Source organism: Paramormyrops kingsleyae, chromosome 22 (genome assembly GCF_048594095.1).
Source record: "Paramormyrops kingsleyae isolate MSU_618 chromosome 22, PKINGS_0.4, whole genome shotgun sequence".
Classification (NCBI taxonomy): domain Eukaryota; kingdom Metazoa; phylum Chordata; class Actinopteri; order Osteoglossiformes; family Mormyridae; genus Paramormyrops; species Paramormyrops kingsleyae.
Window position 1 is genome coordinate 22,209,657 of NC_132818.1, and position 19,496 is coordinate 22,229,152.

General features: G+C 47.8%; 3 protein-coding genes across 16 annotated transcripts; all 3 read left to right on the plus strand.

Moving 5' to 3' along the window:
* The first annotated feature begins 188 nt into the window (after window positions 1–188).
* On the plus strand, window positions 189–4,072 carry LOC111856753 (E3 ubiquitin-protein ligase TRIM58-like). 2 transcript variants are annotated; one of them, XM_023836962.1, is made up of 10 exons: window positions 189–345; window positions 1,241–1,346; window positions 1,517–1,615; window positions 1,722–1,823; window positions 1,989–2,123; window positions 2,459–2,596; window positions 2,692–2,743; window positions 2,829–2,855; window positions 3,089–3,115; window positions 3,246–4,072. In XM_023836962.1, exons 2-10 carry the CDS (start codon window positions 1,287–1,289, stop codon window positions 3,803–3,805), a joined length of 1,200 nt encoding a protein of 399 aa, XP_023692730.1. In that variant the 5' UTR covers window positions 189–345; window positions 1,241–1,286; the 3' UTR covers window positions 3,806–4,072. The 2 variants fall into 2 exon arrangements, with proteins under 2 accessions (XP_023692730.1, XP_023692731.1); XM_023836963.2 differs by having other exon boundaries at window positions 210–345; window positions 1,247–1,346.
* Window positions 4,073–4,532: 460 nt separating this feature from the next.
* recql5 (RecQ helicase-like 5) lies at window positions 4,533–13,682 on the plus strand. 13 transcript variants are annotated; one of them, XM_023836987.2, is made up of 19 exons: window positions 4,533–4,738; window positions 4,918–5,039; window positions 5,305–5,820; window positions 6,712–6,808; window positions 6,890–7,001; window positions 7,183–7,345; window positions 7,436–7,518; window positions 8,027–8,248; window positions 8,462–8,558; window positions 8,726–8,762; window positions 9,230–9,288; window positions 9,565–9,638; window positions 9,817–9,910; window positions 10,373–10,555; window positions 10,916–11,409; window positions 11,504–11,552; window positions 12,194–12,454; window positions 12,571–12,643; window positions 12,909–13,682. In XM_023836987.2, exons 1-19 carry the CDS (start codon window positions 4,645–4,647, stop codon window positions 13,070–13,072), a joined length of 2,994 nt encoding a protein of 997 aa, XP_023692755.1. In that variant the 5' UTR covers window positions 4,533–4,644; the 3' UTR covers window positions 13,073–13,682. The 13 variants fall into 13 exon arrangements, 10 of the variants coding, with proteins under 10 accessions (XP_023692755.1, XP_072560867.1, XP_072560869.1 ...); XM_072704766.1 differs by having other exon boundaries at window positions 7,436–7,517; window positions 8,017–8,248; XM_072704768.1 differs by having other exon boundaries at window positions 7,436–7,517; window positions 8,017–8,248; window positions 12,260–12,454.
* A 126-nt stretch (window positions 13,683–13,808) lies between these two features.
* LOC111856723 (cerebellar degeneration-related protein 2-like) lies at window positions 13,809–18,935 on the plus strand. The gene is made up of 5 exons (XM_023836909.1): window positions 13,809–14,374; window positions 15,385–15,497; window positions 16,781–16,929; window positions 17,259–17,420; window positions 17,570–18,935. Exons 1-5 carry the CDS (start codon window positions 14,314–14,316, stop codon window positions 18,393–18,395), a joined length of 1,311 nt encoding a protein of 436 aa, XP_023692677.1. The 5' UTR covers window positions 13,809–14,313; the 3' UTR covers window positions 18,396–18,935.
* The last annotated feature ends 561 nt before the right edge of the window (window positions 18,936–19,496 follow it).

Consider the following 19,496-nt stretch of genomic DNA (forward strand, 5'->3'; position numbering starts at 1 on the left):
AAGTCATAAAACATTCACCAGAAGTGAATTAGCACAAACCACAATTACCACATAGCCTATTGTTAATTTAATCACTTTGGGGGGCATTACGCAGTCTGCTTAGTCTCCATGTCGACAAAAAAAATAGATAACAGCAAATACTAAACAAAAATCTTTGAGAGGTACTTGAAATAGGGGGGAAAACTGACTACTCACGCTGGGTGCTTCGTTTTCATTCGGGTGTCTGCCGAAGACTGCCGACGCACGGTGGTGAAATTGAAACGCAATAACAAGGTCACATTGGCTGCAGCAAGATACAGCAGCAGCTGGAGAGGAGCTCGGACGTGCCTTACAGCCACAGCACAGGTAAGTTTGCAGCTACTTAGTACATTTTCTAAGCTTTAAAGCTTACTAATGTGACTCTTTCGGGATGACATAGATGCGCTGGTTTGTCGCGAAGGAAGCGAGCCAGCTGCCATTACATTAAAACGGAAATCCAAATTATGTAACTGTTTATCCATTAGGGGCAAACAGACGCTAATATCAGAGCAGTGATACAAGATAGTGTCCGATTTTACAGTCAATTCCCAATGTATGTTGCTAACTGTCGCATATTTGATTAATGTCCGAATTGCGTTTATGAAAAAAAAAATCTAGATTGCAGTGTCAGGATGCCCACCTAAAAATTTGAATTATTTTACATAAAACTGTCCGTGAACTACACCACGATTTTTTAAATGTTTGCTTGTTTGTATCGTAAACTCCATAAAAGCAGACAGTTATGATGCTGCGATTTTATTTTTGAGATATTGGATATCGCGAGACGCATTTCTGTGTGATGCGCATTTGGAGCTATCAGACAAACTATAAATACAGTCAGCTAAATGATATTTAACTTCAAGGTAACTATAAATTCTAAATCCAAAAATAATGGCAGTGAACTTGTTAGATGCAGCTGTTCACTTTGATATCTGATATCGTTCTATAATAAAATCAATTTAGCATGTCTGACTTGGCTTTTTCCGTTTTGTTGCTTTCGGGGCTTATTTAATTTGTTACTTTGCAAATACAAACCCCCTTCTCCGGCCAATGAGCATACAAGATATGGACTGTATTTTATTTAGTACCAGCGGTCTTTTATGTAATTATTCATTTGCATATTCTGTTGAAGAACTTAAGATCTAGCAACGTGCCAAAGAGTCACAAATACCGCTCCTTAAGCGCCATAACACTTGGTGCTACTGACTATTATTTTCTTCAGCAACAGCGTACCCAGCTCAGTTCGAACCCCTCACTTACCTGCCAACATGATGCAGTGTCTGCACTTCCTTGTTGAGCCGGCTAAGACCTTCGCCTTCCATGTAAAGGTACAGTCGTCTCATTAGAAATGGAAATTTAGCTCAGATATGGTTTTCAACACTTATTAGAGGTGTAAGTCTTACTCTGTTACGACTGTCATTCGTTATGAATTTGTTTTTGTGTCTGAAAGTTTAATTTCTTTTTTGGCCAACTTCTTCCGTCCTTCTGTCTTCTGTAGGAGTCTCGCAACAAGGCGAAGGATGAGAGGGCAGAGCCACTGGTGGAGAGTCAGGTGTTCATCATGGAACTGGCCAAGGACCTCCACCGAGTTTGCCAGGTGAAGCTCTGCACACAACACAGACATGGAGGACTGACCCATTCTGCCTGTGTCCTCACACAGAGATTCACTGAGGTCTTACGTACGCCGTCTTCTTTTCCTGCAGAGGTCAGATGTTCTGGAACACATCTGGACTTGTGAAGATGTCTGGCCCGCCACGGTGTGTCAGGCTTTCATCATCGACTGTGCTGCACTGTTGGATGGCAAGGTAGGAGATTTGCGTAAGATGGACTGGTTCATCCTACTCATCCTATCCCTGCTATCCATTTTGTACCTACTACTCATAAATTAAATGTCACAGTGATAAATGAAGATCGACTGCGAAGAAGCGGAAAATGGATCTGTGGGTGTGTTCTTCTCCAACTCGCGGTAGGTTGCCGGCAGATTGGAGGGCGGTGATCAGAGTGGGCCGCGCCTGGACTCGCAGGAGACAGGTGGCGGGCATGAGGAGGACCCTGCCAAGCTGGCCATCCTGGAATGGACCAGGAAGCTGAAGAAACTGCCGGAGGTAAGCAGATCCTGAAGATTCTGCCATGCGGGAGCCAATATGTCCTGGAACACATTCCACCACACCGTCTGTTGCTCTTTGTTGTTTAGTCTGTTACTTGTCAGCCATATGACATCCCTGACAAAACAATGCTGTGCTTCTGATTTCATTGCCATGATGATCTGTAATGCAGCTAAACCATCCAAATTTGTTGAATTATGTATTTATCCACGTTCCTGCAACTTTCTTCACCGTGCTGGGGTAGAGGCCTAGTATTTAGCTAGCAGGAGCTAACACACTCTCTTCTAGAATTCTGTTGGTGACACAACCCACTTTCATTCTCCTTGCCCCTCCAGGACAGCCTGTGGCCGGGGCAAGCAGTGGTGGAAATCCTGGATGACATCGCAATCAACTGGCAGAAAGGCTGTGTGCCAAGCCTCCAGCCGGCTGTGGAGCTTCTGCTGTGGGCCACGTTGACCGAAGGCTTGGACAAGGTTGGCTGCACGGGACTCCTTATATGTCTGACATAGATTTTATTTTATTTTTTTGGTTTTAAGAAGAAATTCATCATCTGTCGTGTTCTTTGCAGGAAGCTATTCCCCAGAAGTGGCTTGTGTGGAAACAAAGGATCAAGAACATTGGTATGAGTTTTTGGAAAATGTGACTGTCACGCGCAATTAATTAATCTTGAAAATAATTGGTTCTGTATCGTTTACTTTGTTCCAGATGCCATCCCGTACATTCCTCAGAAGGGTAACTGACGCTTCAGCATTATACAGAATCTCAGACACTGATTATATTTTATTCATATGATGAATGAGTCTGTGTGTATGTGTGAGCGTAATGGCACTCATCAATCGAAGTTTACCTCCCTGAAGTCCAGGGATTGTCACCATGCCTTTGAAGTCAATTTGAATTTATTCAGTGTGAACCTCTTGCACATGAAATAATTCAAGGTCATGTTATTATCTATGTTATTTTTGCAGTGTGGAACTGGATACGGGAAGCTGCAGGTACCTATGACATTTATTATTACTGTTGGATGCATAAAAATGGTCTTTCCATTGGCTAAGGACACGCAGTACCTTGTAGTTATACTGTGTCACTCACCTCCTCCTGATTCCCAACCACTCCTCCCTCTAGTGGAGGTGACCCTAGATGCTGAAACGGCCAACCCTGACCTGGTACTCTCCCCTGATGAGAGGAAGATGCGCTGTGGATTCGAGAGGCAGGACCTCGTCAACCATCCGCATCGCTTCGACGGCTGGTGGTGTGCCTTGGGCATGGAGGGCTTCTCCGCTGGGCGGCGCTACTGGGAGGTGGAAGTTGGTGACAGGGACTGGCGGTTGGGCGTGGCCAAGGCATCTGCCTTCCGCAAGGGCTTTAAGTCCCTGAACACGGCCTCCGGGTACTTAACGCTGCGACTCGAGAGGGGCTCAGAGATGAAGGCGTTGACCGTGCCCTTCACCGCCCTGGCCCCCACCCTTGGCAACCCGCAGAGGGTGGGAGTCTATCTCGACTACGAAAAGGGACAGCTGTCCTTCTACGACGCCAAGAACCGCTCACACATCTACACCTACAATGAGACCTTCAGCGAAGAGCTCTACCCTCTCTTTGGCACCGTAGAGATCATCAATGACATGGTGATCTGGTCCCCCGGCGCACCTGAGCCTCGTTGTCCTGGAATCTGTGTCTGGGGTTAAAACGGTTCCGCTCAGCACATTGGTGAGGGATCTGAGTAAATTTGGGGCAAAATCTCAAGATCTCACAGTCGCAGATTCCCCACTGCTGTAAAATCCAGACTGCTTGGCAAATAAGTTGTTCTGTAACATGTATTTTTTTCTTGCTGGCTACATGTATCTTACAATGCTAATATTTAAAAATGATAATATATATTTGTGGTGTGTACACCTTTAAAGTAACAATGATGCACTTTATGTGAATAGTAAAGGTACCCTGTCATGCACTTACTCATTTCTCGTTTCTGTATTTTGTTACATACATATCAATTATGCCTACACAAAAAGTTTAACAACATAACTATACATCTTAATGTTATTGTGTTGAAATCACATGTATGACTAATTAGTAATGCGTGAACGTATTTTCCCACTTTTGAGAGGCACAAAAATTAAAAATATGCATATGGCACCTAAACGCTAAGAAAAAAATATCAATAAAGATTATATTTTTAAAAACTTATAACTGGTGAAATATACAAACACAAAAGGTTATATAACTCGTGCAATTTTCAGTTGAACATAAATATTACATTGTTGTAACAATGTAAATCTATAAGTCCTTAGTATTTGAGTTCCAATAAGAAATCTGCATATTGCAAGATTAGGGTCTCATTAAGTTAGACTATTCTGACTTGCAGCAGTGTCCTTAGAAAACCCCATGATTATGCGCACCCTGCAAAGCCCGCAAGGCAAATCGTCTCGCCGGCTCGCGCCTGTGATGTCATTCGCGTGCGCCTGAGCCCTTTAATCCGGGACTGGCAACTTTGCCGGAGTCTTGGGGGAATAAGCGAGCGCCGGTTATGGCTGCACTCCGCCGTGCTTTGAAGACGCATTTCGGCCACGAAAAGTTCCGATCGCAGCAGCAGGAGGACGCGGTTAAAGCCATCGTTAAAGGTAACTGCGAATGAAACTTGCCAATTTGTTAGGTGATGAAATCGCAGCGATTCATTGTCTGGGAGAATTTTCTGTTAACCCTGTAATGAAACAAAACGAAAAAAAAAAAAAACTGAAAACGGAAAGCTCTAATGGCAAAGTAAGGAGTGTTGGGTGTGATGTTGCGTGTCCTGCGACAGGTGACCGGGATGTGTTCGTGTGCATGCCGACGGGCGCAGGGAAATCCCTGTGCTACCAGCTTCCTGCAGTGCTGGCACCGGGAATAACTCTGGTCATATCGCCGCTTATAGCGCTCATTCAGGTCAGAAGCGCCTACAGCATCTGCTTATTCTTACTAAATGTCACGACAACTGAGCACACTTATCGTGAATGTTCGGATCATTTTACATGGGAAAGGGCAAAAGTTGGTCGCAGTATTTTGATTTTGGAACCGTACAGTTATTTGTTATATATTTTTACGTGATAGTTGACCCAGGCTAATGGAAGAAGAGACTTTTATAATCATTTATAGGGTGCTTCTCATTAATTGTAAATAAAGCTTCCAGTTCATGGCTTTCCCACCACAGGACCAGGTGGACCAGCTGCAGTCGCGGAACATTCCAGCATGTTCCATTAACTCCAAGCTCCCCGCCCATGAGCGGGGGACCATCTTGGCGGACCTGCAGAGCGAGAGCCCCCGGCTGAAGCTGCTGTATGTGACCCCAGAGATGCTGAGCTCGGCCTCCTTCCAACCCTGCCTGGCGTCCCTGGCCTCGCGCAGCCTGGTCTCCTACCTGGCGGTGGACGAGGCTCACTGCGTCTCCCAGTGGGGCCACGACTTCCGGCCGGACTACCTGAAGCTGGGGGAGGTGCGGGGCCGCCTCCCGGGGGTGCCCTGCGTGGCGCTGACCGCCACGGCCCCCGCACGCGTGCGCCAGGACATCTGCCGTGCCCTACGCCTCCGCTCGCCGCTCTCCTTCGCCACGCCAGTCTTCCGCAGTAACCTGCGTTATGATGTGGTGTACCGCGAGCTGCTGGACGACCACTACGCCAACCTGCACGCCTTCATCTTGGAGGCACTGGGAGGGGCCGCTGCTGCCAAGGTCTGAGCTTGTCTCGGGGTGTCTGGATGAATCATCATACCTGGGGGGTGTTCGACCAAGCAGGATATCTTGCATAGCTGGATAACTTGTGGGACTTAAGGTAGTCTAAGCTAAATTTAAGGGAGCAGAGATATTAGTCCATTTCGCCCAGACCACCTTAAATCCAGCAATCTCTGACTAAGCAAGAAATCCTGCTTTGTGGAACACCCCCTTCTGCTGCCTTTGGGGGGGGGGTGGTCAACAGGCAGTGCTGTGGGTAGGACTCCACCCTCCAGGAGGTCCTCCTTGTGTTTTGTGTCAGTGCGGTGTGGTGAATGAGCGCCACTCGCCCGCAGTCTGATTGTGTGATGCGCCTTGCAGACCGGCCTCCCGTCCAGGGTGTGTCCTGTCTAGTACGCTTTACTTCCTGGGATGGGCTCAGGTGTTCAGCCAATAACGCTTATTGCTGCTGTGTTCTGGCATCGATTGTCTCCCCTTCGTTGTGCCTCAGGAACTCGCGGGTCACTTTACCGTAAGGTGTCTGTCTGTCTGTCTGTCTGTCTGTCAGTCAGACTGATACACGCAGGCCTGTATCACAGACATTCTGTGTATCTGTCTGAGATACAGGCCTGTGTGTATCAGTCTTTCTGTCTATCTGTCTATGTGTCATACAGGCCTGTGTGTATCTCTGTATCTGTGTTGCATAGACCTTTACCTGTATTCTTGTCTGTCTGTGATACAGGCCTGTGTGTGTCTGTGTCTCAGTCTGTTTTTCTGTCTGTCTGTGATACAGGCCTGTGTGTGTCTGTGATACAGGCCTGTGTGTGTCTGTGATACAGGCCTGTGTGTGTCTGTGATACAGGCCTGTGTGTATCTCTCCATCACTCAGGCTTGTGCTGGTCTGTCCTGCAGGGCTGTGGGATCGTTTACTGCCGCACCAGAGACGCCTGTGAGGAAGTGGCTTACCGGCTGACTCTGCTCGGGGTCCTGGCCAAGCCGTACCACGCAGGTGCGGAGTGTCAGCGTTTCAAACTGCAGGCTGCTAACTGCACTTATTATCTTTTGGGCTAATACATTTTTTCTGGCCCAGGACTCAAGACGGGTGACCGTACGGAGGCGCAGAACAGCTGGATGCAGGGCAAAGTGGCTGTGATCGTGGCCACCATCAGCTTCGGCATGGGCATCGACAAGGCTGACGTCAGGTGGGTCGCGGCCACAGACTCTGATTGGCTCACAGTGAGAGAAGGGAGGAGATCTTCTGCTTGTGGTGCTATAATCATTGGTCAGTGATGCTTTTAAGTTTTGAATTGAGGTTTGGATGGAAAAGAAAAAATAAAAAAAAGATAAATAATAATGGCAATAATGGCAGGTGTGATTGGATAGGTTTGTGGCCCACTGGAACCTGGCCAAGTCCCTGGCGAGTTACTACCAGGAATCGGGCCGCGCCGGAAGAGACGGGCTGCCGTCTTCGTGCCGGGTTTACTACTCACCTCGGGATCGGGACCAGATCAGCTTCCTGATCCGCAAAGAGATCAGCCGCATCCAGGTGGGGGCAGAGCTGGGGTCTGACACGCCCAGAGCTTCGAGTCCATCAACGGAGGCTGCGGTTCTGAAGCGTTTGACTCCCTCTCTCCAGGAGAAGCGCGGCTCAGAGAAGGAGCACGACAAGGCGGCCATGACGGACTTTGAAGCCATGGTGGCATTTTGTGAGCAGGAGGGGTGAGCTGTGATTTTCTCTTTGAGGGGGGAGCCATGGAAATGTGCAGAGCTACTCTGTGAATGTGCAAAGTAAATACAGTTTCATCACTGTAAGCCATGAGGCAAGCTGAGAAACTTCTAATACGAATGAATCTGAGACACATGAGACACAAATCCTGTACAAATTGTCCCCGACTTACAACGCACGCATCGTCTCATTTTCACACCTAAAAGTCAGTGTGATTATCCTATTCTGACATATGGCCATTTCGACAAAGCAGGGGGGTCTTCCATGAAGCAAGATTTCTTGCTTAACCGGATAGCTTGTTGGATTTAAGGTAGTCTGGGCTAAATGAACATTATCTTAGTTTCCTTACATAGTTTCCTTACGTTTAGCTAAGACTACCTTAAAACTGAAACGTTATCCAGATGAGCAAGAACACCTTGCAGGATTTGCCAAATATTAATGCATATTATTAATGGATGTGGCTTATCAGGCATATGCCTCATTCTCCACCTGAGTCTCCAGGTGTCGACATGCCACCATCTCCAAGTACTTCGGGGACCAGAAGCCAGACTGTGCCGGGGCCTGTGACTTCTGCCGGGACCCCAAGGCGGTGCGTGCCCAGCTGGAGGCTGCTGGCCGCCTCAGCACCACCATCGGTGGGGCACAGGGCAGCGAGCCCCGCGGGCCCTTTGGCTTCGACCCCGAGCTATATGCCGGGGGCAGGAAGGGCTACGGCTTTGAGAGGTCAGTTAGGAAGAAATGCTACAGCCGTGCTACCAATCACGGCCACTAGGTCAGGTGGTGCAGTCATTAAGGCACTGGAGTTGATTGGTTTGCTTCAGCCTGTGCTTTTGATGTTTTTGTTCAGGATCTGCCACCTGAACTGATCAAGTAAATGTAAGCTGAGGTGATACATATTATAATGAATTATCCATGTCTTCTGTGACCGTGTACCAGGTATGACGAGGAGTCGTGGTCCGCCCCCGAGGATGACTCAGAGAAGCGCAGGAAGGAGTTCGGCGACTTCTTCAGAAGGCAGATGAGCATGCGCAAGGTGGGCCTGCTGGTACTACCCGCTAATGGCTACGCTTTAGCATGCTGACTCAGACATGGGTGCTCATCTTTAACGGTGTATAGTGAAGCTGAATAGTGCTGTTGGTTTTTGCTGGTGCACGGTAAACATAAAATCTCTAGTTTTTGTCTCTCCTCATCCCTGCGCAGGTAGCTGATGTGTCGAAGGAGACCTTTGTCCCTCCAGGTGAGGCAGGCCTGCTAGAGTTTCTGAAAGTCAAGGGATACTGCAGTCCTGTCCTTTATACATCACCCCTTCAGTGGGCAGTACTGGGACACAGTGGGGGTTACGTTAGTGTGATGGAATGGAAACAAGTGTTAGCCTCCCGCGTTAGCCTTTCATGTTATGGGGAGTCGCTTTGGGCCCCCTGCCCAGTTTTCTGGGGCCCCGGTAAAATGCTCGACCCCCTACATCTGCCAGGGTATCCCTGCCTCTACAGCAGCCCTGCTTGTGTCCCTGCCTCTACAGCAGCCCTGCTTGTGTCCCTGCCTCTACAGCAGCCCTGCTTGTGTTAGGGCCTCATGTAAACTTCCAGAATTCAGTTGTACTTTTGGTGATAGTGGTGGGGTTTAGTCTAAGAGTAAAGCCTGTAAAGGTCTCTCTGCTGATCTCACTGTTAATCTCTGCTGGTCTCTCTGCTGATCTCACTGCAGATCCAGACTGTCCACTCCGGGAGGCAAACAGCCAGCGAATCCCAAGGCTTACAGTCAAGGTAATCGGTTGCCATTTTGCATGTTGGCCTGACTAGCGTCTGTGGTTGTTAGTGTTTATTTTCATTACATTTGTTACTTTCCTAATTATCTTTTATAATGAGTCAGTTGTTAGCATTTATTTGTGTTTTATCTGATGCTTTCCTGATTATAATGGGTTAGACATGTCATTGACTGGGAGTGTCTTAATTCTGGGCCTCCTCCTAAATCTCTTTGAACTGATGGCTACTACATCCTGTTAGTCTTCCAGATGTCAGCGATTCCTCCCTGTGTTTCAGACTCGGGAACACTGCCTGTCGCTACTGGAAAGTGCCTTTAGGAACCAACAGGGGGCAGCAGACCCCGCAACCAGGTACTTCTCTATATAACGCTCTACCTGTCGGCAAATCATGCACGTGTTTATTTAATGTGAGCGCCATTATTTTCACTTCTTCTAACTTACTAGCTGCACAGGCAGTGAACGTTCTCATCTGCTTAGCGTTGCTGCATCATGGCCAGCTGCCTCTTTCTGACCTGCCCCCCTCCATCAGCTCTGACTTCCAGACCTTAGCCATGGACCTCGAGCACGACATCTTCAAGAGCAGCAAGTCTGCCAATCTGTACAGGGCAGCCGTGCTGAAGAGGGTGAGTCTTCATCAGTTGCCAAAGTATGCGCCAAAGTATGCGCCAAAGTATGCGCCAAAGTATGCGCCAAAGTATGCGCCAAAGTATGCGCCAAAGTATGCGCCAAAGTATGCGCCAAAGTATGCGCCAACGTATGCGCCAAAGTATGCGCCAAAGTATGCGCCAAAGTATGCGCTTGCATTACACCTTTTCTATTACTTGCACAGTCTGTTTATATGCACTTGTATTATTTGACCTGTGGCATTGTTGTTGTTCTCTATTTTTCCTCTCTTTGTTTACATTTTTATTCTTCATTTATGTTTTTAATTCTCTACTTAACTCCCCCCATATTTTTGGTATATTATTCATTCTCGGCTGTTCCTTGTTCTGGCTGCCTGCCGCTGTGTACAAACACAGTTTAGTGACACACACGCACCCTGCTCACTCAGGTAAGGTGAGCCTGGCACGTGTGTCGTTCCCCAGGTGTCGGAGATGAGGAAGGGGGTGGAGGGGGAGAAGTCAGCCCCCGGGGAGGTGGTGGAGGAGCCCAGCTGCCTCTTTGACGAAGGAGGCGTGCAAACCGATCTGAAAGAGACCCCACCCTCTGTCTCGTCGCTGCCCTCTGAAGAGGCTGTGGGATTTACATCAGCCTCCCAGATTTACTCTGTAAGGACCCCCCCCTCCATTAATGGATCTCTTTCTTCTCCTGCATCCATACACCTTCCATCCGCTTATCCTGGTCCCACGCAGCATAGGTCTCACGGCCGAGGAGCACCCTGGATAGATTCCCGTCTTTTTCCATTATTAAATTATGTAGTTGGCCATTTAAATATGTCAATTATTCAAAATCTCTGTGATTGTTTTGTATTGAACCCATAATTTTGTCTTTATAGCCTATTGAAGCACTCTTGATGAGGCAGGCAGACAGACAGACACTTACGTACTTACTTACGTACTTACTTACGTACGTACTTACGTACTTCACCTGGCAGTTCTGCTTATTGTGTGTCTGTCCCCCCCCCGCAGCTGAAGCGTAAGCGAGTAGGGGCGGGGCTCCGTGGCTCCTCAAACCCCCTCCTGGTGGCCAGCGAGCTTCTGGGGGGCCCCAAACTAAACCACTTGGTCATGGTTGGAACTAGCAAGGGAGAAGGAGGAGAGCTCCAGGCCCCCACCCCAGAGGGCCCCGTCAGGTCTGCTGGGGGGGGGGAAGGAGGGAGCAGGACCTCCTGTACAGATGCCTCCCCCAGCAAAACCACCAACCTGCTGGCCAGCCCCACCAAACGGGGGTGCAAGGCCCCCAGCAAGAAGCACCTGAAGCTAGCTGAAGCTGCCCGCCAGCTCCGCCCCATCTCGCAATTCTTCAGGCCAGTTGTGGGGTATAAGGATCAGAACGCCGAGTCCTCGACTGGGGGGGAGATGGGGCCCCAGCCTCATGACCAGAACCAGCATCCCCATCCAGACTTCCCCACTCCTGAGCACCATCCGCAGGAGGACCCAGAACCAGCTTCAGAACCCCCCAGGTCTGCAAACCACAGTGCTAAAGTGTTTCTGTGTTGTTCGGTGATATTGGTTCACTTTCTTCACATGCTTGCGTGCCTTTATCTTCTCTCGCAGTGACGATAAGCCGGTGGGCGGAACTTTGGACGGGAAACCGTCGGAGAAGGTGCCGGAAATCCCATGTTCTCGCGTCTGTCCTGCAGAGGGACTGTGTTACCATTTCCTAGTAATTCTGGTAGCATAAGTATGGTTAACCAGGTTAACCAGGCGCTCAGTAGGGGCACAGATATCCTGGCAAGTTCAGGGGCCACAACACTTTAGAGGAGCCCTTGGCAGAATGTTTTGTTAAGGGGACCCCAGCTATACCTCTGATCATGGCCAAGTTTGGTTGTCACAGAACGCCAGGCAGTATTTTTGCCCCCCCCTGTCAGCACAGCCTTACTTTTAGATAGAAAAAAATAAATAAATAAAAAACTAGTCTCACGGCTGGGGGGGGGGGAGCAGGTCAACCTGTCAGTACTCCATCGCTTTCCCTGTTCACAATATAATGCAGTACTTGCATAATCTCAAGATGTGCTCAGGGTCATTATCTTGCTGAAAAAGAAATGATTTTCAGGTGTGTCCAGACTTTTGACTGACACTATAGTAATATATAGTATATGTATTTTTTTCTTGACTTTGCCAGGATCTGGCCTGGCCCCTAATAGTAACCATGGTATCGCAGTAACATAAATGATAGTAACCAGCTTGTTAGATTCGCTATTAGCTGTTAGCATGATCATCAGACTCTTTGGATATGAATGTCAGTTTTCAGAGGAGTCTGAGCTGGCCGTGACCGCGTATCCACGTGAGGATGACCGGCGCCCCCCGCAGGCCAAACGGAGCCGGCGGCAGCAGGACGGAGGGAAGAGGGTGACGTTCAACCTGGAGGTGCAGCAGAGCAGAATTCGACTGGATGCAGAGGTGCCACCCCAAAAAGCGCAGAAGGGGGTGTCCCTCAAAGAGGCGGCGGACATCGTGGTGCGATGCCTGGACCCGCTGTACGCTCAGGGCAAGTTCGCCACCAAGGTGAGAGACGCCGTGGCTGATGGCTTCCTGCATGCCCCTGTATTAACCATCCAGAATCCCGAAAGCCCAGGAATCCACGATCAGTGATCGCCTGTGCTGCAATGCTGTCTTTTCAGGACCTTTTTAAAGCTTTTGCCCGCTTCCTGTCTCACCTGCTCACAAAGGGAAAGCGACGTGGGAGGAGCCAAGGTGAGCTCATTGGCTGGGAAACTCAGGCCCCTTTCTTCCATTCTGTGAGCTGGGGGGTGGGGCTCTCAGCACAGAAAATGCTAGGGGGCGTGGCCATAGTCAGTGGGGTCCTTATTTGGGTATGATGCTGGAAGGGGAAAATTTAAGTGGCGTCATACATGTATCTACAGCGTTAGTGTGTGAAAGAGGGAGCTTGGGTGTCAGATTGTCGTGTGACTTATTCATTCACTGTGTGCCCCCATTCACCCCCCCCCCCCCCCCCAAGTGAAAGGAGATGTCGAACGTCTGATTGGCCAGCTCTTCAGCACCGTTCAGCGCTGCGAGAGCGAGGCGGACTGGCAGCATTTGGGAGGATCCGGCCGGGCCGGGGGCGAGATGGACCAGGGGAGCAGAGGTGGAGACTCGGAGTGCCTCTCAGCTCCATCGTAACCCGGAGACCTCGGATCCAGAACTCGGACTGCTGCCGCACTCACCAACAGCCTAGTGCACCAAAGGAAAGACATAAGCCAGTTAGTTCTGGGCAGGGTGAAGATACTGCTACTGCCCTCCCACGCTGCTTCTCAACTCAACGAGGCCTTTTCGTGAACTTTGGAAGTGCCACCTGAGGGGACTTAATTTTGCCTCCCCACCCCCAAAACCATTTACAGTCTGCCGGTGTAACTATAGTCTGTCAGTTTTGTTCTCCTTTTAATTTATCGTTTTTACATGTCACCTTTTTGTTCAATTTTAGAGTATGGAAGAATTATAAAATCAGTTTATCTGGCAGTTTTTGTTGTATATGTCTGTTTGTATATCCTTTGCGTTTCTTGCGGTTTAATTTTGTTGCGTTTTGACTTCGCTTTCTAAAAGTCGACCTCATCTGGGAATTAATCATCTTGGGGATGTTGTCGCTTTGCGGTAGCGCCGCCTGAGCGAATGCCCGCGTGAACGCGGAGTTGGGTTATTCTCTTCTAAGTCTTCTATGCCACTGTGATCCATAAAGCTGCTTAGACCCTCCAAACGAGACCCGGCCGTTTACAATAAATGAAGTTCCTGTGAACACCTCTGAATTGATGTGAGGAATTATTTTATTTGACAAGGTGTTCTCCTCCCAGAAGCGGAAAGGGGGTGGGGTGTGGGGGGGGGGGGGGAGTGTGGAGTCATCTTTCCTGTTTGTGCAATTAAATCCTGGTGGTTGCCAGGGGGGCGACAGAGAGGGACCTCGGCGAGGACAAAGCGAGACGTCGGCGCGTGGCACACATGGGCAGGATGCTGAGACCCACCGCGGCCGAATGGATTCAGCAGCGAAGAAATAATTATTTCACACGAGCGTAGCCTCGCTTTTAGTAAGATTAGGTCTACCTCTGTTCCTACATAAGACAGGTCTGACCGATTGAAAACAAGAGAGCTGGCATCCTCGCAGACAATACAAAGCGCTGGAGTTTTTTTTTGCTCCATTTAACTGAGTAAAGTTAATTAAAACGCACATTTTTTTATTTTTCTCTTTTCATTCGATAAATAAACCGGTCGTCTTAAGTCTGTGTTTATAAGTGGAGTCATTTGCAAATTGCAATGGGGGATCTTTGCGTCTGCAATCGGTAATCTGATCCCGGTCACCGAGAGCCGGCGCTGAGGTTTGCCCCGCTGCGCACTGCAGCTGAGCGCTTCTGGTGCAGCAGATCGGCAGCAGCATGGAGCAGTTCGAGACTGAAGAAGATGAGCCATGGTACGACCAACAGGACCTGGAGCAGGGTATGTGAGAGAAACTGCAAATTGGTCCCCAGCCATTTCTTTGTCTTCTACAGACAGTGGCGGTTTATTCAATGTCTTGCATCGTAGTCATATAAAATACAATATGCTGGCGTATTTATGTGTTATATCAGGAAGTAACAGGGATTTCTTGTCGACAAGTAGCTGTCAAATCTCCCGGTGATGTAACCAGTTTCGGAGCATAATTGCTGAGCGCGCGTGTAATAATACATACGCGCACCGTCAATATTTTTGATAAAGAGAAAACTGCCGTCAATATTTATCTGAATAATTAGATTTAACACTCGAGATGATGAATTTGATATGTGTAGGAGTGTTTATTGCTTTATTATCACATTTGTACTGGCGTCTCGTTTTTAAAGAATTCTCCCCTCCTGCTAACACAATAAAATGGCGAATTAGAAACGTTTATTAAGGAAAAATACAGCAGATGGTAAGGATAATGAAAAGTAGCCACGTTTGTTAATCGAGTGGTCAAATTTGGAAGTACATTTTATAAACATTCTTTTAGAATGCACCTTTAAAAAATCCGGATACAATTTGGATATTATCTGATATTTGACGTCATTCTCGGTCACGTGATTTTGACAGGCTTGTTGTCCCCGAGACACCGGGCCGACGGGTTCTTATCATGGTGCGCTGCTTTGCCGTTATGGCTCACGCAGAGTGTCGGCGACAGCCGCGGGAACTGCACCCATCAACGTCGGGTGCCTCTGACTATTTCATATTTTCCATTGAAAGTGCTCGATGCTCCTGCCATTTTTCGGTATATCCAAGGAAAATGGATGGCAATTAAATAAATGCACAGACAGCGCATTTTTCTTTTGACTGTGGTTGTTGATGATGTAACTCTGGAAATGCCATAATAAATGAATAAGAAGTGAAATATTTACTTATGTATTGTGTCATTTGATACATGGGATAAAATACGAATTATGTAGAAAGTAGTCTCTTACGCTCTTGTCCCTTCCTATCTGCGGTGTCACTATCAGATTTGTACCTGGCAGCGGAGCTGGGGAAGACATTGCTGGAGAGGAACAGGGAGATGGAGGACTCTCTGCAAGAGATGTACCTCACAAATGAAGAGCAGGTGCGGGAGATTGAGGTAGGGAAGCGATTAGACGTGGGAAGGAATGTGGTACAAGGCGGAGATTCCGTTATGTTTTATGGGTTGTTCACGTGTTGCTTAGCCGTTGCGCGTCAAATGATTTAAAATCTAGTAACACTGTCCTGGTGTTATTTATTAGAATAGCTTTTTGATGCTAAATTCTCATACAGCCAGGGGCGCCGCTAGAGATTTTGGGCCCCATGAAAGCATATCATATTAGGCCCCCCAGTCCAAACCAATCCAGTTATTTTCCTAATTTTTTAGGGCCCCTGTCCTAGCTTTCCTCCCCCTTACGGCGCCCCTGCATACAGCTGTTGCATTTGTAACTGGCATAGCAGCCCTTGACAGCTGTGTGCTTGTGATATATAATCCACGGAAGCAGAGGGGCCACCCTAACCCATGCAACCTTCCGAGCATCATTAAGGATGCAGTGATTGTTTATCGCGAAAACAAAAACTACGAATAACTAAATGTGAACAACAAAACTTTATTTAAAAAAAAGCCCACATTATCCCCGTGTTAATATACGTCAGTTTCAGTGAATTTGCCCCCCAATCAGTGTTATCTGTTTTTGTGATATGTTGCGTTAAACAAAAGCTTCTGCCATATAAGAAATATATACATGTAAATATCAGTACCAATGTTCATGCAAGTTTCCTCTGGGACTCATCCTGCAGTTCAAAGACACCTGGTTAGGGGAATTGGTGTATGGAAACTGCATTTTGTGTGTGTGTTGGTGTGTGTGTGTGACACCCTGTGCTGGATTGCCATCACATGCAGGGTGTCCTCTACTTTCTGCTCTGTACATCTTGAAATCAGCTCAAAACTCACTGTAACTCTATACCAGAAAACTGGTTATGAGAAATGGAAGGACAAATAGATATTTCTATAGATATCCGAATGGACATATATAGGTATTTCTTTGGATAGCAGTACCAGTGATGTCAGAAATGTAGAACTCTGACAAGACATATTGATGAATTGTGCTTCTCACCATTATCAGGCCAGAAAGAGGAGGTTCTTGGAAGGAATGGTCTGGGAAATCAGTCATACAGATGAGACATCTGAAAGTCTTCTAGAACAAAACATCACTTGGGACATGTGTTACACACAATGCATTTCAGAATGATGGAGTGCCTCATAGACCCTCGTCGGGTTCCAGAATCTGCGAATGTGAACAAGCCATTGAAACGATTTGAGATCAAAAGCGATCGACGGCGATTTGAAATCTGAGCCGTTATCTGATTCAGCGGTTCTCTGCCCTGTGGAATCGCCTGCAGTACCTTTCCAAGCAGGTGGAGATCCTGCGGGAAACGAACGAACAGCATGCCAAGGTGTATGAGCAGCTGGATGCCAGTGCACACAAGCTGGAGCTGATGAATCAGACGCTGGTCCTGGAGGGTAAGACCTCGCAGCAGAAGATTGACAGGTGAGTTACGGGGCAGACTTGCATGTGGATGGAAATACATACAGTACTGTGCAAAGGTCTTAGGTAGTCAAAAGAAATGTTTAAAGCACATTTGCTCAGAACAAAAGCACAATTTAACATTAGAACATATGCAAATTAGGAGTAACAACTAGTAAAAATTTCTTCTGTTCTCCTTACTGGTATCTTGCTGGATGGCTAGATGAACATATTTGGACATATTTTCATCTGAGTTGCATTTTGTTCTAGTGGACTTAGGAGTGATCAAGTTTATTAAATGAACAGTCAGTGCAAGGTCCTGGAAGCAACTGTGTATGTCCATTGTACGTCAGATTGACAGGCACCATGGAGACACTGCAAGCACAGGTGGACTCGATGACCGCCCGGGTGGAGGAGCTACGCTCCATGGAGCAGCTGAGAGCTCGAGGAGAGTGGAATGAGAAGGAGAGGAGCAGACGCTCCTTCCCCTGCCTGCAGGAGCTTTGTTCTCCCAGGTTTGGCTCCCTGACTCCCTGTCCTTCTCAGAGGTTTTTGTACCATAGAAGTTCTTCACAATGTGTTTGTAGCACCTGGGCTTTTTGAGGCTCCTGCATCGTCTGACTCTAACTATCAGATTCACACACACCTGTTATTTCTCTGCCAGGCATAAAGGTGGCGCTGTGGGGACCCCTGAGGCTGAATGGCACTCGCTGGAGGAGGAAAATGCAGGCTTGCGTGAGGTGGCGGCTGCCCTGCAGGCAGCCATATGCGCGGAGCGTGCGAGGCGTGAGGGTGCACAGAAAGAGTTTGCTCGCGTGCTGCAGGAGTCCGCACACCTGGAAGAGCGCCTCCTGGTGGCCGAGGGCTGCATGCGACACGTGCAGGAGCTGGAGGTGGAGCTCCGGGAGTTGCGGGAGCTGGGTGGCGCTGACGGGCTGGACAGCAGCGGTGTCATCAGCACGGCCACTGGGCTGGGAGAGGAGCGAGCCCAGGCAGAGGGCGCTGAAGTTACTGCCAAGGGGAGTGTAGCTGAATCGGTGCATAAGAGCTGCAGCGACACAGCGCTGAACTCCATGGGGGGTCGATACTCACCAGGACGCAAGCCGGGTGGATATGGGCCACGAGCCAATGGCTTGCCAGGACAGGGCGTGTCTATTCTGCGCGAGGTGGATGAGCAGTACCACGCTCTCCTGGAGCGCTATGAGGACCTGCTCGGAAAGTGCCGACGCGGCCACGGTGGTATCCATCACGCCGGGGTGCAGACCTCCCGGCCCATCTCCCGAGACCCTTCCGCCCGAGACTGTGCCTCCCTCGCACCCCCCGCCTCCCCTGAGCCCCCGGAGACTGCATGCGAGCGTCTAGGTGCTGGACACAGCCAGGCGGCCCAGAATCCCCCTGAGTATAAGGCACTTTTCAAAGAAATCTTCTCCCACATCCAAAAGACAAAGTCGGAGGCAAAGTCCCCAAAAAAGACCAAGAGCAGCAAATGACATCACTCTTCCTGTTCCTGTTCATTCACAACTGGGCGCCCAGTAAAGCACTATTGTTCTCTATGTTTTCCTTTGTTCACTAAAGATAGTCTTGTTGGCTCTGTAATAAGAGTTGATGGTAGAAAACACTGCATTTTCTTCTCTAGTCTATTTTTGTCTTCCATACTTCCAAACTGAATTTAGGCTCTGACATAATGGAAAGCTACAAAGAAAATTAGATAAGCATGGCTAAATTTCCAGTATGCAAATCATAGTTACTGATATCCTGCTGAAGCACTGCAATGGCACTAGGTCCAATGGTTTTGCCTAATGGAGCTAATCAGTCAGGCTGTATTTTACCATATTTGGACATGATAGGAGTTTGCGCTGTTGTTTTATGTGTAACATTGACTTTGTGAGGTTATTCTGAAGAATTCTGATTTACTTACAATGTCCTAGTTTGGCTTAAAAAGTAAGAAGGATCATACTTCTCTTTCTGTGGAGAGGGTCTGTCTAAAATTATTTCGACTTAAAATAAAGAATCTAATGATGAAAATGTAATTGGGCTTTGTTTAGCATTTATTTTACATACATCAGAATTTATTTATCTATCTATCTATCTATCATCTATCTATCTATCTATCTATCTATCTATCTATCTATCTATCTATCTATCTGTCATATAATGCAAAATGCACATTGGACCATAATCCCACTGGAGTAGAGGTCAATACGTTGGTGAATTCTGACGGACATTTCGACCAAAATTTGTTTGTTTGGTTCTTCATTTTTCTTTATATTTGTTTGTTTATAGCACGGACATGGTATTTAAAATCGTTTTCTCAGTTAAAACATCTTCCCTCGGATACAGGGCTGTAGTCTGGTTTTTGTGTTTGGATGTAAAATAAAACACTCAAAGTTGGTTGCCAACTCTCACGCAACTGGCGTGACACACGCTTTAAGACTCTCACGTAAGAATTCTTACGGCAAATCTATATTATTCCATTATAAACCTAAAATTAGCTACATCAAAATTGTTACGGTAGTTTGCAAACCTTGCAGACTATTTACAAGGTGATATAACTGTTAAATACGTGTGCAGTCTCGAATTGAAAATCTCAA

What these genes read in the sequence shown, in the direction of transcription:
- LOC111856753 (XM_023836962.1), top strand. Translation starts at nt 1,287, where the DNA reads ATGATGCAGTGTCTGCACTTCCTTGTTGAGCCGGCTAAGACCTTCGCC. An exon ending in ACCTCCACCGAGTTTGCCAG is followed by an intron (nt 1,616 to 1,721) that starts GTGAAGCTCTGC and finishes CTTTTCCTGCAG; the next exon opens with AGGTCAGATGTTCTGGAACA. An exon ending in CTGGATACGGGAAGCTGCAG is followed by an intron (nt 3,116 to 3,245) that starts GTACCTATGACA and finishes TCCTCCCTCTAG; the next exon opens with TGGAGGTGACCCTAGATGCT.
- recql5 (XM_072704766.1), top strand. Translation starts at nt 4,645, where the DNA reads ATGGCTGCACTCCGCCGTGCTTTGAAGACGCATTTCGGCCACGAAAAG. An exon ending in AAGAGATCAGCCGCATCCAG is followed by an intron (nt 7,346 to 7,435) that starts GTGGGGGCAGAG and finishes CCCTCTCTCCAG; the next exon opens with GAGAAGCGCGGCTCAGAGAA. An exon ending in GGAGACCTTTGTCCCTCCAG is followed by an intron (nt 8,763 to 9,229) that starts GTGAGGCAGGCC and finishes ATCTCACTGCAG; the next exon opens with ATCCAGACTGTCCACTCCGG.
- LOC111856723 (XM_023836909.1), top strand. Translation starts at nt 14,314, where the DNA reads ATGGAGCAGTTCGAGACTGAAGAAGATGAGCCATGGTACGACCAACAG. An exon ending in TCGCAGCAGAAGATTGACAG is followed by an intron (nt 16,930 to 17,258) that starts GTGAGTTACGGG and finishes ATTGTACGTCAG; the next exon opens with ATTGACAGGCACCATGGAGA. An exon ending in CAGGAGCTTTGTTCTCCCAG is followed by an intron (nt 17,421 to 17,569) that starts GTTTGGCTCCCT and finishes TTTCTCTGCCAG; the next exon opens with GCATAAAGGTGGCGCTGTGG.